At 40.8% G+C, this 19,703-nt stretch overlaps 1 protein-coding gene across 3 annotated transcripts; it reads right to left on the bottom strand.

Moving 5' to 3' along the window:
• Positions 1–19,703, bottom strand: phf1 (PHD finger protein 1). Of its 3 annotated transcripts, XM_051407725.1 has the most exons (16): positions 19,428–19,702; positions 17,979–18,097; positions 17,250–17,328; positions 17,019–17,100; positions 16,247–16,333; positions 15,207–15,301; positions 14,534–14,682; positions 13,921–14,016; positions 12,186–12,254; positions 11,739–11,862; positions 10,312–10,379; positions 9,790–9,927; positions 8,096–8,174; positions 6,513–6,628; positions 5,850–5,936; positions 1–4,122 (listed from the first exon to the last, which is right to left on the bottom strand). In XM_051407725.1, exons 3-16 carry the CDS (start codon positions 17,325–17,327, stop codon positions 3,663–3,665), a joined length of 1,728 nt encoding a protein of 575 aa, XP_051263685.1. In that variant the 5' UTR covers position 17,328; positions 17,979–18,097; positions 19,428–19,702; the 3' UTR covers positions 1–3,662. The 3 variants fall into 3 exon arrangements, with proteins under 3 accessions (XP_051263685.1, XP_051263686.1, XP_051263688.1); XM_051407726.1 differs by lacking the exon at positions 17,979–18,097 and having other exon boundaries at positions 19,428–19,703; XM_051407728.1 differs by lacking the exon at positions 19,428–19,702 and having other exon boundaries at positions 9,796–9,927; positions 17,979–18,333.

The raw sequence follows: 19,703 nt of genomic DNA, 5'->3' as shown, positions 1-19,703 counted from the left end.
TTGTACGAGGTGAAACTTTTTTTATTATTCATGTTACATACTAGGTGTCAACGCAGAGTATACATGTACAAACGTAATTTCTCCAAAAATACATCAAACTGAACTTGGACTTGACTACTAATCCAAAAAAAAGAAGACTACCTCTCCCAAAATAAATGTTATTCCTCAATGTTGATGTCTTTATTTCCTCCTATTTTGTTTTTAAACTTATCAATTTGAGTTCCACCAAGGGTACAACCTATAACAAGCACTTGACGGGTATAGACATACCATAGAAAACACACAAATACATTCATCACCATCGCCTAGAAAGGTTCAACACACGCCTTCCTAATAAACTACAGTCAAATAGTCACTGAGGAGGATGAAAATTGCAATGCAACATCATTTCACTGGCCTGAAATGTACGCAAAAGGTGCAGGAGATAGTTCAACAGAGAGGTCGGTACTTAAATAAAATCTGAGAATTTTGCATTGGTTTGATCATAACAGTATAAATGCTGTATTTGTCTTTTGCTTTTTTCAACTAAACCTGTAATACAGTCTTTCTTCAAAGACAAAACTGATAAATGTAAATGTTGTGGACGTTTTATCGCAACAGATTGCTGAAATAAACCTCTGTATAAAATATAAACTCTGAAACTTGCACCACAGTATTCTAGATTTGTGTAACCTGTTTGCACAAAGATAAAATCCAACTTCAGCACCTCACTTGAGTCTATAAACACATCTGAGAAGATCAGTCGAGCCTTGACTTATGAATTCGTGCTTAATGCCATGTTGTACCTTTTAAATTATAGACTGTTAGACCCTGGAAGATATTATGGGTTTGAGTTAGGAGTTGGGCCTATCAGTGTCTTCTCTTCTGTACTGTTACTTTGAACGCAAGGATTGAACTCCCCACGACATGAAACTGAACGCCAGCTGTAGAGCGGCTGGACCTTTAGCTGATCTTTATGACATTTAACACTCATCGAAAAACAAAAGAAAAAAAACCCGTTCTTTCAACGTAATTTCCATTCTGATGACTTCAAACAGACATTTCAGTAACATATATATTTCTTTTTTGTTGTTTGTTTGGAATGTACAGTAACATCACAGTCTGTTTCTGATTAAAAAAAACTCTACTCAACATTATAAGTGGTCCTTGTTTACCCATGTAGTTGTACAGTATCTGTCAACTTGATAAAAAGCCATACTCTTATTTAGTGGCAATATGGCCTCGCTCATCTGTCTGTGGTCTGATTGGTCGACTCGGGTCAGCAGACCAATCAGCAGGTACGCAACCCATATAGGCACTATGCAACCACGTCAAAAAAATAAAATAAAGTTATTTGATCATAGCAATATATTGTGAATATATAATTCTATCTATAAAACAAAAGCCCTCTTGTGGCTCCTATTTCTAATACATACAGTAGTCTAAATGTAAATTATGACAAAATCTAACATAACAAATAAGTAACCCCGTAATAACATGTATACAATCTCTTATTAACATACTGCGATGAGGAAAAAATATGAAAACCTCCAGAGAATTTATTTTTTCATGAAGCCAAACTCAGACAAGCTGGTGTCTGAGTAGATGAAAGCGCTGGGAGCCTTTAGCTGGAATCTCTCAACCACTACTGTCAAAGTGCCCTTAAGCAGGGCATTAAACCACCATCTGTGTGGCGTACAAAATATTGTATAAGACATGCTGCACTGCTCTGTCTCTTCCTTGCCAATAAAAGGTTACTGCTTTTTCATGAGCAGCCAGTAGCCACCACCCAGCTGTCGTCATGCCTCTCTCTGATGAGGGACCATTCATCACTGTTAATTTCTGGGCTAATTTTCTCACTGAACTCCACGTGAACATTAACCGTCAGTTGATGAATGAGCAATTATTACAGTGAAGGATGATGGAAGTGTGGTGTTGGCTACCGGCTGTTTTGCTTACTCACCCCTTGGGTATCAAATGCTGGGAAACGTTACTTTTTGAAGTACCCACAATTAAATGTCTAGATGTCTAGACACTAGGGCCACCTGCAGCGGCCTTTTGCCGATCTCCCGAGGCTCCCTGCGGCTTTAGCAAAAAATTATGTGGAAATTAATAAAATAAATTATTTTTTAACATTTTTACTCTCTTTTATCATTGTTGTAGGCCTAAGGTGATTCTTACATTCTCCAATTGTAAAAATGCCATTACACCGTGGTGCCTTTTCCTCAATAGAGGTGGCTCCTAGTCTTCAGTCTCCCTAGATAAGCTAGCAATAGATTCCAAATCCAAAAAAGAAAAGTAAAATAGAGAATTTCATAGTGCATGGGCAGATTCATTTGCTCTCACCATCAGCACTGCCACTTTACCGATGTGCTTGATCTGTGGTGAGAAATGAACATTATAATCAAGTTTTGTGGCAGATTATTATAATGTTTTGGGTCAGAAATGGCTTGTTTGATAGTAAAGATTGTCAACCCTTGCTCTAGACTATAACTGGGCTGAATTTGGTTTGAAAAGTGAACAATTTTTGACACTCAGACACTCAGACAATCAGTGTTTCAACAACATTTGAATGATTATAATTCAATACAAAGTAAGGTCAAACTACACATTAAAATGTAGTCATTGAAATGCTGGAAAAACATTAAAATAAATGTAAATTATTTTAATTTGAAAAAAGGTAACTCATATCAAGCTGACTTATTTATCTTTTTTCTTAAAGAAATGGTTCCACATTTTGGGAAAATATGCTTATTTGCTTTCTTGTACAAAGTTGTCAAAGAAGATCAAGACCACTTTCATGTCTGTCCATTACATATGAAGATACAGCCAGGAGATGGTTAGCTTAGCTTAGCATCAAGACTAAGCAGGAGGAAACAGGTAGGACTATTTCTTGCAGTGACTTCCTGTTGTCTTATCCAGGGCATGATCACAAAACAAATCACTGTTTATTTGTGAGCTTTAGAAGTACTGAAAGGCCTTTGTACAGAGCCAGGGTAGCTGTTTCCCCCTGCTTCCAGTCTTTATACTAAACTGACTCTCCATATTTACCATACAGACATGAGAGAGGTATCAGTCTTCTAATCTTACTCTCGGAAAGAAAATAAACAAGAGTGTTTCCTAAAATGTCAACCTATTACTTTAAATTAGCCGCATGTAGTCTGAATGACAAACTAAAAATTTGTATTCATGTAGAATAACATAACAAATCAAAGTAACAGATTAAATAACACTTTAAACCTTCTCAGTATTTCTTTTTTCTGTTCTTACTTTTGCAATGAAAAAGCAGTAATCTATCTTTTCTTAAGTACTACACTGTTCCAGATATGAGTACAATCAAAGACACGTTCTTCTTGATGTGGCCCAAAGATTTACAAGTAATAAGGAGGTTTAAATATCTTCCCTCATCACTGTAAAACATGATAAATGCAAAGGCATATTCCAAAGTTAACAGTACAAATATCAGAGAAACACTAGCAAAGAGGGACATTTAGTAACGAGTAGTGAGCTATAATGATGTAGAATAGAGGTGATACTATGAGAGCAACCTGGATTTGCAACGTGTAGGAATTTTTTTTTCTTTCTGTTTTGTTTGTACTTTAAACACTGCCACATATTACATACACAGTATTCCTGTGGCAACTGCAAAACAGTCATTGCGTCTCGTGTTTACTCTCTTTGTGTCAGTATAAACTCACATTTTCCCACTCCACAAGGTACTGCACCTTCCCGTCTGGCGTGACACGTCTCGCCAAGATCCTCACCGCCTCCCCTCCTCCCCAGCTCCTGGCCACTGTCCCATCCCCACCTCCAACTACCACACCTCCACCGCCGCCGCCACCTCCTCCCCCTCCGCCTCCTCCACCTGCACCACCTCCTCCGCCCATGCCGGCCTGGTAAGGGGGCAGATCCCGCAGGATGAGGGGCTCCAGCTGTTTTTGCCCCTGCTGGTGTTGGTGGTTGTGTTGGTGGTTGTGTTGGTGGTTATGTTGGTGGTTGTGTTGGTGGTTGTGTTGGTGGTTATGTTGGTGGTTATGTTGGTGGCTGTGATGGTGCTGGTGGAGGTGCTGGTGGTGATGGCTGCCATTGGAGTTGAGGGGGTATGGGAAGCAAGGTGGTGGTAATCTGCAGGTGTCCTCCACGCTAGGAAAAGAGATAGAGACAAGCACAGGAGTCAGGAACCATCTCATTCAAATGTATTATTTGTAAATGTATATATAAAGGTTTTATTTATGAAGAAACATACATTAACATACAGTTTCTACCACTGCTTCTTCTACCAAAGTGGACTTAAGTGGGAATTAGTCGAATCTAGTGTTGTTATTGCAGCTCTATGGCTTCACCCTCCCCTTCCAAGTACGAAGGAGAAACTATGGTGGCCGCAACGTAGTGTCATTAGATACAAACATCTCATTCTAAGGTAACAGCATACTTAAAAACATAATTATTTCTATACTCAGGTGATTATACACTATAATGAAAACACAGTTGTCCATATTATATTCCATTTCTGCCAATAGAGCCTGCAAAATGTTACACACTGGACCTTTAAAGGTGCTCTAATCGATGTTTTTATGTATCAAATGACTATGTGTAAGGTGAAAGGGTTCACTCGTAGTGATGAAACCACATAAAATCATCGAACTCTGCAGTGCCTCTCAGGTCTACAACGCATTTTAGCATCTTTTGGGACATTGTTTTGGTTTCACGGCTGCAACTTAACTGTTTTGGTTCACTCGCACTGCTATCATCAATCTCGTTTCCTGCCGTTTTCAGCACAAAGCGATAAAAACCCGCGGTCCACTACCTGCCCAGCACCAAACAGCAGACGGACAAAATTAATGCTTGCTGGTGAACGTAGCTAAAGAGGCAGAATATTTCCTTCAAGAGCTGGACTAAGACAGAGCTAAATGGAGAGTGGATATTGGACTTGCGTTTGTCGGTTGTCCAGACACACAAATCCAAATGAATGCTAATTTTGCATCCATGTCTGCTGGATGTGTAAATAGGTAAATCTTTGCTAACATGTTCCCCATATCACCTTTATAAGGTGATAATAAATCAATACTGTGTTTACGCTGCCCCCAAGTGGCCCAAAAAGTCAATTAATGCAGGTTGAACACAAAGTCATCAATCCCAATAGTAAGTACTACTCCCAAGGTGAGTTATATTCCTGAATAACAATTAGTAGGGCTTGACAGTTGATCAGCATTTCAATATATGACTTCTGAAAAACACAATCACAAGACAACTCAAGAAGGTCCAAACGAGGCCAAAATCATCTTCTGATAACATGTTTTGATTGCATACAGTGATCTAATGTTGGACCTCATCAACAGGGACACACAGTGTACTGTTTGTAGAAGTTTGCCAAATCAGAATCAGAATATAAATTATATATTACTAATATGTAGCAATGACTGTAATGGTGATAAGTGTTTTTAAGGACTCACAAATCTGCTTGCAACTCAAAGTGTTTAATGCTAAAGATATATCTCCAAAAAATATATTCTTTTTTACAGCCAATGATACTTTAGGTAATGTGGAGGAAAATATAAAAACTGAAGAAAATGAGCTGTTTAACTGTCGAAATGTCCTGGTGAAAAACGTCTTCAAGAGCTAGGGCTCAAAGACAGCAACTGAAGGGTCAGTTGGTGCTACAAGCAACCGCAGAGCATCTGATACGTTAAATAATTCTGTCTGTTTAACTTGTTTCTGGAACAGTACAATCGCAAAAAAGCAGGGGAACTCAATGGAGCCACACAGCTGCCGACAGTAAAATATTGTGGTTGAACAGAGCAGCTTCCACATGTGACTATATAAATGTCCAGCAGGAGTTACTAGAAATGAGGATGATAGATGAGTAAAACCTGTTGTAGTGATGGAGGCTCCTGGAGAGTGCAGTATTTCCATTGTACGAGGTGTGGTACAGGGCATACATCCGCTTGGGTGGAGAGCTGTGGACGAGACACACTTGGTTGATTTACAACTTTTATGTAAAATTAAATATATTTCCATCTAGCTCTGTTTCATAACAGTATAAAAAAAACATGTTTTTCAACTTTCCCCCTGTGATACCTAGTCATTTTGAGTTTTGATTTTGAGTTTATTTACTTAAGTTTCCAGATATCTTCTGATAAGACCTCTGATATCACCCCAATAACTGATCACGTGATTGAAAAATGTATCTGAGGTGGATATCTCAAAACCTACAATATCTGCAGCATATTACTTCATATGCAAGACAGGGTGCTGATGGTGCTTTTTTGTCACATCACACTATAATCTATTATCAGAAGCACTGTAAGATCTGCGGGAAAGTCAAGGTCAGGGACAAAACTTAGACATCCTGTGCATGAACAAAATACTAAAATTCAAAGGCAGTTTTAAAAAAAATGTCAGCGGTTTGGTTGAAAGTGCATTGCCCCCCACTCAACGCATTACAGCTATACGTTACAGGTCATCCTTTCACTCTTCTCATACCTCTCAATAATATACCAGTACAGAAACCACAATGGTACTACACCCCTTACCTCAAACTAAGCTCCTCCTCTGACTTCCTGGAGTTGTAAAGGCTGGCCCCTCCCATGTAGCCATGGCAACATGGCAGTAGCTCAATGGGGTTGGCAGCAACTGGGGGTGGACAAGCCTGGGCACAGGAGACACACACAGATCAACTTGTCTGGATGCCAATAACATCACAGGAGTCAATCAAGCTCTGATACCTCTGTGCTCAGACATGCATGAAGTTAATGCTACACACGGAATGCACAGTTTCGTAATAAATACGTCTAGAAGGTTTTACATAATGAAAACATTTTAAACTGAGTTGATATACATTTTGTATATTTCTGCATTTTTAAAATAAAACAAAACACACAGGCGCTCGAATTCCATGTTTCTCATTTGCCCGAGGACAGATGTGGGCAGATATGTCTATAAATCCACACTACTAGCATTAATGGATGTGAGTCACATCATCAAGGCTCATCAGACACAGCCGTAGGATGTCCCGCTTAAATGTATCACCTCACATCTCATGGAGCTGGCTGGTTAAGCGAGGCAGCTCTCCGACTCAGAATCCATGAAAAGTAAAAACATCAGAGCATCATCAGAACAATCAATCACTGGAAACGTCATCTGGGGGGCTGCCACCTAAAGGTTTTTGCATTTCTCATCACGGGACTGTGACATATGGCACCACGCTTGGGCCATTATCATTCCCTTCTCTAGCATTACTATTAGGATGGGAGATTATTATTCAGTGGCCTTAGTCGACGTCTGTGCCTTTAAATGGATGTGCTCTGTCAATGCTGCACTGTCAAGGTGCCAGCGCCACCTGGCCAAACTGTAATCGACTGCAAAGTGCACTTGGAAGTGATCCCAGGCTATGCATATCAGCATTCCTTCCCATCTCACTTTCCCCACTACAACAAACCTGCTCCTCCAAGACGGATGGAGATTAGCATCAATCAGAGGGGCACAATGGGCCCTGGATGTGCCAGAGTGAAAACGAGTGCTCTGTGGAGCGTATTGTTCCAGGATTACTGTATGTGCACGTACACAGATCAGAGTGTTGTGTAGGAGGACACACTACAATGAGCATTCTCGGTTAAGAATGCTGTGTAAAAATAGTAACTGCCACATGTGATGTTGCCTGTTTCAATGCGATCCCCTGGGAATTGGGTTTGATGATCATGATAAATGCGGTGCTGAACTGCAGATGCTGATGAAATACATGAGCGGGTTTTTTGTGCAGCCAAGTTTGCATTTGAATTATACATTTTAACTGAGCCAAACACGCGACACTTCATCTCTCACACGCTACCTTTACTCTAACCATAGACTCTAAAGCATCAGCAGGCATTAAACATACAGCAAAAAGGGGAAAGAAAAAATACTGAGGCACTGAGCTGCACTGGGTGTTAAAAGACACGCAGACTGATCTAGACTGCGAAATGAACCTTCATCACAGCGTCTGACTGACAGGTTATTTGGATCGCAGAGAGCTGTTTACCTGGCTGCATAAGAAAAGAAAAAAAGGAAAAAAATAATCAAAGAGGTTTTGTGGCCCAGACCTCCCTCCTCACCCTGAGTTGGAGACAGAGGCACTGACCTGTGTCTCCATGATGCGACGCTTTGATTTACGCGAATCTGTCCCCCCCACTCTCCTCTGGCAGGGTAGTGACAACGGGCTGAAAAGAACAAAAACACACAAAAATTAATATACAAGCATAAACACACAGATACAGTCCCAGTGTGCAATGCTGAGTTTATTAGTTTGCTTCCATAAAAGCCTACTGAGAGGTGTAAAATACAAGAGGATGAGAGCGGTGAGATGATATACTGAATGATTTAGATGTTTTATATTAGTAACAGATTTTACATATACATGAGCCCAAACATCATTAGCAGGGAAAAAATAACATAAACACTGTATATCTTGTTCTCCCCAGATTTCCCTCATTCACTATCTACTCTGCTATGCTTGAAACTGAACTTGTCTTCCGCAGCTTGTCTTCCGACTTGTTTATATAAAGAAGACTGGAGGTCTAAAACCCACAAAGTAACCCCTAGAGGCTGAAATGTCCATCACAACACAAAATTCGATAATGCTGAGTGGAATGAACAACATACTCTTCATTCTGCTATAATTGGAGCCGTACGGGTAGTAGGAATTTAAATGTATATTTTGTCCTGGGGGCGATGCTGAAGAAAAGAGTCTTTAAGATCAAAAGGATTTTTCCTCATAAGTGAACGTGTTCAGCAAATTGCAGGACAATCTGGCCACTTGAGTGTGAGACATCTTGTGTATAAAGTTGACATTTTGGCCTGAGGGTGATGCAAAAGATAAGGTGGTGTCTGAGATGGAAAATGTTTACCCTCTGGAGAGCATTACATTCTGTTACAATCTGCCATTTACAGTAGACTTGGACATTTCTTGTGTGCAAATGGGAATTCATTGAAGACCCGTTTGTAGTATTTTGCATTCAAAGATGATCATTTGATTTGAGGAAAGCTAGAGGAAAGCTCACTGAGTGTTCAGCCTCTGTGGACTGTGAATATCTACAGCTATTTTAATGATAATCCTGCCCATTAATTTTAGAACTCTGGGTTTAGTCTGGGTCATAGAAGACAGTGTCAGTATATAGAAACTATACATTTGGACTGCGGATATCTCTGGAATTGGATAAACTAATACTTATTGCCTCTGATGTGATCGTTTGAACACTGTCCATTTGGTAGGAAGCAAACTGACTTCACTCTATTCATCGAACAACTCAGAAAGAGCAGTGAAGTGATTCCAGCCAATAAGATCAGTGTCTCTTTGCAGCTTGTAGATATGAATGACTTGTCATATATATATTTATCATATATATATATATATGTATATACTTTTGTTTCAGTCAAATAATCAGATTTCTTTGTAAAACCCACCACCCCCAATCACTTCACTTCCCTAAGACTGCTCCTCTGCAAATTATTTCATTGTCATTTAGTCTGAATAAGCACCAGCTAAATGCTACAAATGCTTTAAAATGAAAAGCGTGTCTATGAAATCTGCAGACTACACGACACGTGCACACACACACACACACACACACACTTACAGATGTACAAACGTAAGCACACAGGGGGGTTTTATACTCTTTTAGGAGATTATTAAGACACTGATACTTTTGCTGGCATATGAAAATTGCAGTCCTTTGATTCCTAAAGTTAATTGTTCATGCATAATGACTATATGCCCTGTGGGAGTCCCAGAGCTCTTATTGAGATAAGGGCTGAGAAGAGAGACGTTGTCCTTACTCTGACCTTCTCCGGTGCGTGATGTTGATAGGTGGGTCGGTGATGAGGGGCGACGAATCGGACGTCAGCGGAGGTGGGGCCCGGACCTGAAGTCCAAAAAGACACTTCTTCTTCTTGATCTCCTTGCCAGAGACAAACCTGGTGGGACATCAAAGAAACAGCTTGTACAGCCTGGTGTTGGTTCTTAAAATGTATCATCCCCTTCTGTAGGTGTATTTTTTTATTACTCCTCTTTGATGCTAATAATGAATTCAACATTGTGCAACAAAATGTACTCTTTCTCCTGATGGAAAAGTAGACTCAGGAACATTTCAGGTAGTTAGTTTCAAGGTAGTGACTGTGTAATTAAGTATATATAATTAGAGCAGACCTGGCCTAGAGAAATTCTGAGTTCTCTTTAAAAAAAAAAGAATTTACAGAACTAAAGAGCACTAAGAAGACCCATCTATTCATGGAGCACTACTCATCAATCCAGTCATGTGTGGTCGGTGTTTATTCTTCTCATCATATGCGATGACTTACCTGTCCTTGTGGGAGTTCAGAGCGTTGAGGAGATTGTGACAGCGGTCTTGCCTTGGCGTGTCAGAGAGCTAGAGGACAGACAGGAATGAAAAATCAAAGCTGTGTTTACACAGTGGACGGCCATCAGACAGAAAACCTTTAATGCATACAATAATTTTCTTTTACAGTGGCTGACAGCAATAGTGTTAATACAGAAAACTACTTGTTGCAGCTACATGGCTTAAAATCCCCCCGCTGTCATGTTATGACAGGACAAACATTTCAAAATGTCTTTTAAAAGCAGCTTAAAGGAGAACCCAAAACCTCAGATAGATGTACAGGAAATGCTCAAAAAAATCCCCCTGGTGTCTCTCTCAGTCACCTCCACTTTTATCTTCCTGTTTATTCTCTGTGGAGCAACTTTAGACTTTAAACCAGATGGTGTCACAACTTTGAGCCATAGCACTCTAGTTTGAGGATTTGTCAAAACTCATTCATGTTTATAAATGCTGCTGAGAGTGTCCTAGATCATGATTCCCAACCAGGTGTGCTTGTCCCACAGGTGGTACTTCAATCACCAGAGATTGTGGAATAGCTGAGCTAAAAATATTGCATAAATAGCTGAAATAGACAGTAAAGCTACAGTAAGGAACTTTTGGCTCCCCCTTCTGGCAGTGACAGTAATAACACTAACACTATTTGCGTATGCTTACGACATACACCTCCACCATACCCCTACTGTGTCCCTACAAACCAATCAGTGCTGGTTGGTGTAAAACGCATTAGTACGAGTGCACCAGTGCGGGAATGTCGCCACAGATTCCAGATTTAAAAACTCCTGCATAGTGTGAAATTCAGAGCGATTTACCTGGCAGTGATAAGCTTAATCAGTATTGTTTGAACTTGTTTGCCAAGGGCTTGAACAGTGTAAAAGTTGCGCACTCCAGCTTTAATTGATAAGCAGTTGAAACCGTTAACTAAAAGAAATAGCTAAAAGATGGATAAATAGTAGAGTAGTGGCAGTACGAATGCAGACCAGACCAACCTAATCAATTATATGAAACAATATTGTAACAGTATAAATTTTTATACAACCGTAAGTAACAGTAATTACATCCAATTTAAAACTAAACACTAACTAAAATGACCACATTTGATGGAACATGACGGATGGTGATTGGTGCTTGGTCTCATCAGGTAGGCCTGTGGGGGTACGTCAGCCAAAAAAGGTTGGGAACCATTGTCTAGATCATAAAAACGCACAATGTCATCTGCAATTATTTAACTTAGTGGTGTTCCCCTTTAAGCTTACGTAAAGGTCATACTTTTTTTTAAACATTAAATTTAACTTTAATGGTGGTTAATAGGCTTTAAGTCTCAAATGCAAAAGGGCTGGCAGCATTTCACATCATTTCATCATGGTGCTTAAAACGAGGAAATATCAATACCGCGCCTAGGAGCAACGACTCCCAATTCTCATTGGTGAAGGACAGGATTTCATGGTCAAAATCAAAGTATTTCCTCTTGCAGCACAGCGAGAGATGGTAGAGCACTAAATGAGCCAAATCCACCCTGCATTTAAAATTAAAATATAGCACAAATTAGATGATAAGAAACAGGTAAAGAAGACATAAAACATATACTTTTACATATTTCCGAATGTTTTCCAACATTTGTGTGTCTAGTTTGATATACCACATTTTTTTAATTACATTTTGCAATATCAGTCTGTGTTGTGTCTCTTACTAGAATTGGACTGTATGTACTGAAAAATGACTTTTTTCTTAAAATCTGATTGAAGAAGAAAAACAAGAAATTAGCGTTAACGCCTGATGTTATTTCTATAACCACTGTGTAAACTTTAAGTGGTTAAAAGGTTTTGCTGTAAACATCACCAGGTCATGGGTAGTCTTTGGATGGTCTCTGGCCCCTTTGTACATACTGAGCACTGGAACTGATAAAACCTATAAACAAACACATGGGAGAAAAATTCAGAAAGGCATCATGTGACTGTGAAGTCATTTACTCTGAATAAAAGTGTATTTTTCTCTTCCTTGATGAGTTATCATTTGTCATTTAGTTTCAAAAACATCTTAAATGTCTTTCATTTTCATCCTCACTTGCACAATCTCTTCTTTTAAAGCATATTAGCATTTTGTCCAAGTTTATTTTCCACCTTGCACACTTATCATTTAGTCCAATTGTATCATACACACTGTGCCCCCCCCTTTACTTGCAGTCTCTCTTCTCTAGACATTTCATCATACAAATCAATCTGAATTGGAAATAAACAGACAGGTGTATCTGTTTCCTCGTAAGATTGTGTTCTGGGTGACCCTGAAACTCACACCACAACAACATTACGTGCATCTGTCCTTCTATATGCTTGTGTTCGCTGAAGGTCATTGAAAAAGATGAAGAGCAGACACAGTATGACGGCGGCACATGCTTGCTATTCCAACTGTGAAGTCAGTCTTCACTCTTCCTCCATCACCTGCTCAGCAGATGTTGTACCAATCCGGCCTCACTCTCCCAGACTGTCAATCTAAATCTAATCCCTCCTTTTTTTTCAGACAGGTTCGGCAATAACACGGTGTCAGGGTGGGAGTAGAACTCAGTCGGCTAACACAGATGGTTAATGACAATAATAACTTAATGGATGGATACATTTTATTACACGCGTGAGAAGCAGCCTATCAGACTGCACTGTGATCAGCAGCTTGCGTATCCTCCCAACATCATATCTGAACTCCTAGCAGAGAGGCGATATGTCTGCTCTGTTGTCTGTCTCTGTCCCTTCGCTCTGAGTGTGTGAGGCGCTGATTGTCCTTGTAACACAAGTCAGTGAGTACATTAACATGCGCACTAATGATTTAGTCTTAAGCTAATTAAGGTAATTCTCTGACAAGTGAAGCTGTCATGTAGATGTCTTCATCTGATTATCTTAATCAAACTGGAATCTTCTACTTGTAGATTAATCTCTTAGTCAATTGACAGAAAATGTATCAACAACAATTTTGATAATAGAATAATAGTTTGTTTTTATTGACATTGACTGGTACCAGCTTCTTAAATTAGCAGTTTTTCTGTTTTATATGATTGTAAACTGAATATCTTTGAGAGTAAAGATGTGAGGTTTGTATGCACTGTATGATTACTGTATAAAAAGACAATGAATTGTTGTTCATCAAATTCTTAAGGGGATTATTTAGAATGATTTAGTGTTCAAAATGTACTTATATCTTATATTTACTTATTTACTTTGCTTTTAACATTGTCTTGGTAAAAGATTAAAAGATTAAAAGTATAAGTATCATTACCCATAAATCTTAAATGACCAAATGTGAGAGATCAGTGCCAAAAATCTTAAATGGTGCTGTAAAAAAGCTGATATCAGTCAATATATTTGGAGTAGCATGTATTTATTTTTACTCTCAAATATTGATATCTGCTTCAAAATCCAGACACACTCTAGTTCTACCAAATATTAAGATACACTGAGTTTTGGTGTCAGAATGTGTGTCACCTATACCAAATTCCTACCAGACTTCTTTTATATTTGTAATGACAAAAATATAATTGTGAATATAAAGACTCCAGAGCTTTTTACAACAATGCTCAGTAACGCACCTGTCTCCATACAGTAATGGCTTGGTTAGACACTGTGTGCAGGCCTCGTGGAACCACTGACCACAGCTTCCACACTGCAACATCTTCAGGTTCCACCTGCAGTCCGACATGAAAACATCAAGAGACTTTAAATACGTGAACGAATACATGTGTCTAACATTTGTCACCAGACTATTTATGCTTTATTGAGGGAAGACTGAATGCTGTGTGCCAGTTCACATTTTCTGAGATGAAATGTGTCTTCAGGTGTAAACTCCTTACTAAAGATGCTGCGGTAATAGGCAGTTTGTTTTAAGCAAAAGAGTGCAACACAAGTAAAGCAGTAAAGCATGGAAAACACAGCAAATGCATTAAAAGATTAAAACATAGTTTGATGTACCATTTTTTTTATTGACAACTCACCTGACAGTATCTGAAATGATGCAGTAAACATCACTCATATATCATTCCAAGAAGAGCAAGCTCAAACCGCTAATACTGTCTGACACGTCTCATTTGCTGCATGCAATTTGCAAACAATCCGCAAGATGACTTTGAGAGAAAATGCCTAATATTAAAGAGCATACACAAACAGTACATTCAAACTTAAACTGGCCTCTGCAGTGTCACTCACTCTCCAGGTCCGGCACAGTAGCAGTAACACTGTTGCTGATTGGTCAGATGCTGCGGGTCCCAGTCTAAAGACGACAGCTGGTAGGGAAGCCGGAGTTTCATAAATTGCATGAGCCGGGCGAAGCGTCCCCGTTTGAGGGCCCCGCCTCTCTGAAAACACAATTTTAGGACAGAACTGATTGGCTGGTGACCCCTCAAATCACTGTCATGTCAGAACAGCGAGGGAGACGGATCACATTTGGTGGGGAGAAAGCAATTCGTCTCATTTTATTGTAGGTCAGCTGTGAGAGATATTGTCCGAAGCGGCGGAAGTCTGGACAATGAGATATGGACATTGACCGATTGACAATTAACTGGGTCCTTTCTCATCTCATATCTACAGAACTGGAGCACATGCGATTGATTGACTTTAAATGTACTTCTCTCAACTTCAGCGTAATTTTTCAGCTTCATAACTATTGATTCTTCATGATTTCTCGGACACAATGTAGAACATCTAATATTGAACTCAATACTGAGGGAATTAGTGCGCTTTTGCCTCGAGTAAACCCATTTTCTGCTGTACACAACAGTATAGTGGCAGTAAAGCCTGATGTATTCCACTGGAGTTCTTCCATATTACACACTGAATGTTTTTTCCCCGGAGTGTGAGACAGAGAGATTAGCAGCCTGACCTTGGTTGAGACTGCAAAGACACATTGCCGACATATCCACGAATCGCTGTCAGCTTCCGGTTCGATGGTTGGCGTGTGGCACTCTGGATGATAACCTGTAATGGGAGGAGGAGGCAGAGCGTTTAATTCGTGTTTTCAAGACAGACAGCCGGAGTGACAATAATGGCAGAGCAGCTCCACGTTTAGTGCTCTGCTGGTTTGTTTCAGCAGCATGCAAAACATTTTACTATACTATTTGCATCTAGTATGTTTTTTCTGCTTTTTCCCTCGAAACAAGCTGTCAGCAACCCGGTTTGAGCTGTGAAGACATGATGGTAAAATCTGTTGCTCTTTCCTGCTTGTGCATCCTGGTGCTGAGTGTTTGTGAAACTTCTACGCACTTGCACTTTCGTTTAATGTTGTATGTGAAGAGTTCGACGCCAAAAGGCTGTTTGCACATCCATCTGCTGGCGGAGGAAAGTTTCTTTGTGCTCACTTTAAATGAGGTTTTGAATGTGTGCACATTAGAGCATGATTAACATGTTTAGAAGCCAGTGCACAAACACTGAAAGTGGACTTTACAGTTAAGTAGGAGACATATTGCGTTCAGAAGTTAAACTTTTCAAATCGACAATAGTTTCATATTCATAGAGGTTGGGTGTTTTTAATGAGGGATAGGGAGTAGGTGTGATTTTGAATTACGTAATTCAACTTTTTTTTGGTGGAAAAAACAAAAACATAAATTATAATGCATTGCAGAGTATTTTTTTTTTATCTCTTAATATATCTCTGGAGGTGATCTTCAAATTAGCCCAAGCAAACCTCTCATGTGGCATTTAAGTCTATGAAGAAAGTTCCATGTCTAAGGTTATCTCATTTTCATTCTAGTCAGGATGCAGGTGCAACAACTCATATCTATCATTTATGATAGGGTTTTCTGTGCCGTTGTTATTTTAAGAGCAACACTGTTATTTACCATACTGTGTCAAATCTTCAAGGTCAGTGCAAGAGGTGGTGGTGAGCCACCGCTTGACAGCATATGATCAGGCGTGCTTCCTTACCGTGGCGACATTTAAGACAATTTATGAGGGGTTCTTTAAGAGGCGGAGCGTCACAAATACAGCAAACTTCTTCCACTCCAGCAGCGACTGAGGCAAACACAGAAAGACAGAGAGAGGCAGGGGAGGGGAGGAAGTTAATGTGAAAGAGGAAGACAGAGAGAGAGAAAGAGAGAGCAGTCAACAGCATTAATTTATGTATATTGATTCACATCCTTGCCACCTCATTGATTTCAGTGTCTCCTGCACCCTTTTAGATTTCACTTCATTTGACGGGCGGATATTCAGCCTGGTCCTAACAAGCGTCCAACTTCCCCCTTTGCTTGATGTAAGGTGGAGTGGGGGTGCCATTTCCCTGGAGTCATTAGTCTAATAAATTCATAAATAGACTCTAATATACCAATTACATCTCAACGTGCCCCGATCAGAATACTCTGAGCACTCAGCATCATAACCTTGAACGTGATAATAATTTCGTCTCTGCTTTATTCTTGGATGACAATTCACAGATCCTGAGGAAAAAAGGTGCAAAAAAATTTAAAGTTTTAAGCTCACAAGGGGAAAGAATCAGAAAACTCATCCTTCAGCTCCTCGAGCAAAGTTTCAAAGTGGAGACAAACACCTTTTAGTTTGAGTTCAGCTGAGCATTTGTGGATTCAAAAACTCAAGCTATGAGCATTTTCTTAACCCAAGAAATACAAAGTGCTCAGGAAGCTATTTACTCTTCTAGCTGAGGGGAAAGAGAGAGAGAGAGAGAAAAAGGAGTTTTTCTTACATGAGTGGATGTCCTTTCTCAGTACCCAGAACTCCGAGTTGTCCTCAAATCTCACCAGACAACATTGCTTGACTCCGTCTACCTGAGAGGGAGATAGCAGGTGAGCAGAATGATTGACAAAACTAAATGGAAGTCTTTTCAAATCCAAGTGAACACATACACACACACACACACACACACACACACTCACAAGTCTCTTTCTGTCACACACACACTCCCACATGCACTTACTCTTTTCACATTGCCGAGGTACAGTAGTCCATCACTCCATCGAGCCAACACATCATCTCCTTCACTTACTCCCCCCATCCTGAGGAGAGAGACAGAGAGGGGAGTGAAGAGAGAGAGCAGGGCTCATGTGAAATGGAAATCCGATTTATTCGCTGAATACTTTGCTGCCATTGCTGACAGAGGGGTTTATGGCCCCGGCGTTTCGGCTGGCTCTCAGACAGGCGGGCTTCGGTGCAAAGGGGTTAAAATCCCCCCTACTCCCCCCCGCCACCCACCCTCCTCCTCCTTTTAGACCAGAGCATAACGACAGCCTGTATCCACCACAGTGAAAGATGAGAGTGAGTACACAACCAGAGAGCAAGACAAATGATTACTGCACACATGAAACCACACACACACACACACACACACACACACACACACACACACACACACTAAAACACTGCATGATGACTGCTGCAATACAGTTTGATTGAATGAGCAAAGATCACTGTGCAGCTTCTTGAAGCATCTGCCAGGCACTTTGCTGTTTTCTTCTTCTTCTCCCAACATCTTGAAAAACTTGAATAGATGCATGAAATGACTGTGCAGGCATTATCTCTGCACGTTGAGCATTTGTTCTAGTGCATGCACTCAAGTCAAGACAGACGCAGGAGACATAACAGTGTACGTAGCCTTTTGTGAATCAAAAAGGCAAATTGTACAGTAAAGCTTGCCGGTGAAGGGTACCTGTCAAGTCGAACTCCTTTCCGTCGGGGTCACAGTGATTCCTGGGCAGGCTGGACATGAAATGCTCTCATCTGCTGTGGATCTCCGCTGCCCAATTACTGCCTGCTCCGATGCGCAGCCTGCGTGTTTGCAAAAAGTGGATGATGTGCATGTATGTCCCTGTCTGTGCCAAGAGCCTGTGTGTGTCAGTCAAGCCGTCAGAGAGGAGGAGGAGGAGGAGGAGGAGGAGGTGGTGGTGAGGGGGGGAAGGCGACTGGCTGTCCGTCCGTCTCTCTGCTTAGTTTGTCCGTCCTCCGTTATGCCGTTTCGTCATGTCCCCGTCGCTTTTGCTCCCCTATCATCCCCCCCCACCCCCCTCCTCCTCTCCGCCACCACCTATTGATGCTATTAAGGCGGGTTTGTCAGAGCAGCACCGGAATCAAGCCGCCAGAGACGCCATCATCCCTGCCTCTCGCTCTCGACCGACTTGTTGTGACGCAGACATAAAACACCGAGATAGAGTGGGAGGGAGATACTGATAGAGGTGGATCCAGAGGTGGCGGAGCGGGGGTCCACGGCGAGAGCACCTTCCCGTCTGAGGGACTGACCCTAAACCGCTGTGACAAGGTGGGATTGTGATGTCTGGCGGGAGGAGGGAGGGAGGGAGGGTGGGATGGCGGTGCGCTAAAAGACAGCGGAAGCAGCGCGCTCAGCTACAGGGGCCAATTAAGTGGCCAATTAATGAGTTTAGCCGCCTCATTAATTGGTCTCAAACAAGAGGGACCAGCCGAGTTTAGGAAAACCCGTGGAGGAAACTTTTCAAACCCGAGAAAGCAGCGCCGAACACTTAAACTTGTCTTTATCTGTATTGATTATTAGTCTCTGCCTTACCAAACTTAACAGAATTTTGGTGGTGTGTTTGCTGAGGGGGGGGATTGGACATTACACCATCTCTTCTGAAAAATAAATCCTCTTTAGAATAACATATCACTGCGGGTGCTATACAAATTCCGCCTCCTAAACAAATTCATACATTTTCTTGCAACAAATTACACAATTAGAACATTTGGGAAATAACGTCTCCAATACTCTTTGCTGAAAATACTGGAAGCCAACTCCAAAGTGGACAAATAGCCTACCACATCTGCAGGACAGATGTGACATCCAGAGGGCCATCTCCTCTTACATCCGGGATGTAATTTAATGTGTGATGGAAACTATTGTTCACGCAAAGCAAGCATGGCTCTGATTACAGTCATACGTCTAAGAAAACAAACAATGCAGACTGTTTTTCTCAGTAAGACCCAGAAACAAACCCAAAAAAATGCACATTTGAATATGGATCAAATTACAGAAAACATGTTTGCTTCTTTTAAACAAAGACACACATGAGGCCAGATTTGTTTAAAGAGAGTCTCACACACGTTATTAAATTATAGCAATGCTTAATTAAACATAGATCATACTCACAGTTAAGTTGCTTTGGGGGGGGGGCGCTCTGGCTGCAACCACCCGTGCCCAATTCAAGGTGCTGTTTGTTTATTCTCCCATGTTTGTGTCTTTTCTTGTTTATTGATGTCTTACACATTACTCACACCAGTCAGCCGTGTGGTAACACCGCCGTGCGGATCAAAATGGCCCCTGGCAGATTAAAAAGTGTTAAAGTGCCAATTTCCAACTGTTCCCGCTAGGTGGCGAGCAAACACAAGGACTACAACTGCTGCAATCAGTCAGCCAGTCTGAGGT

This window comes from Dicentrarchus labrax, unplaced genomic scaffold (assembly GCF_905237075.1).
Source record: "Dicentrarchus labrax unplaced genomic scaffold, dlabrax2021, whole genome shotgun sequence".
Lineage (NCBI taxonomy): Eukaryota > Metazoa > Chordata > Actinopteri > Moronidae > Dicentrarchus > Dicentrarchus labrax.
Note: the sequence above shows the minus strand (reverse complement) of the source record. Positions and strands in the feature narration are given on the sequence as shown.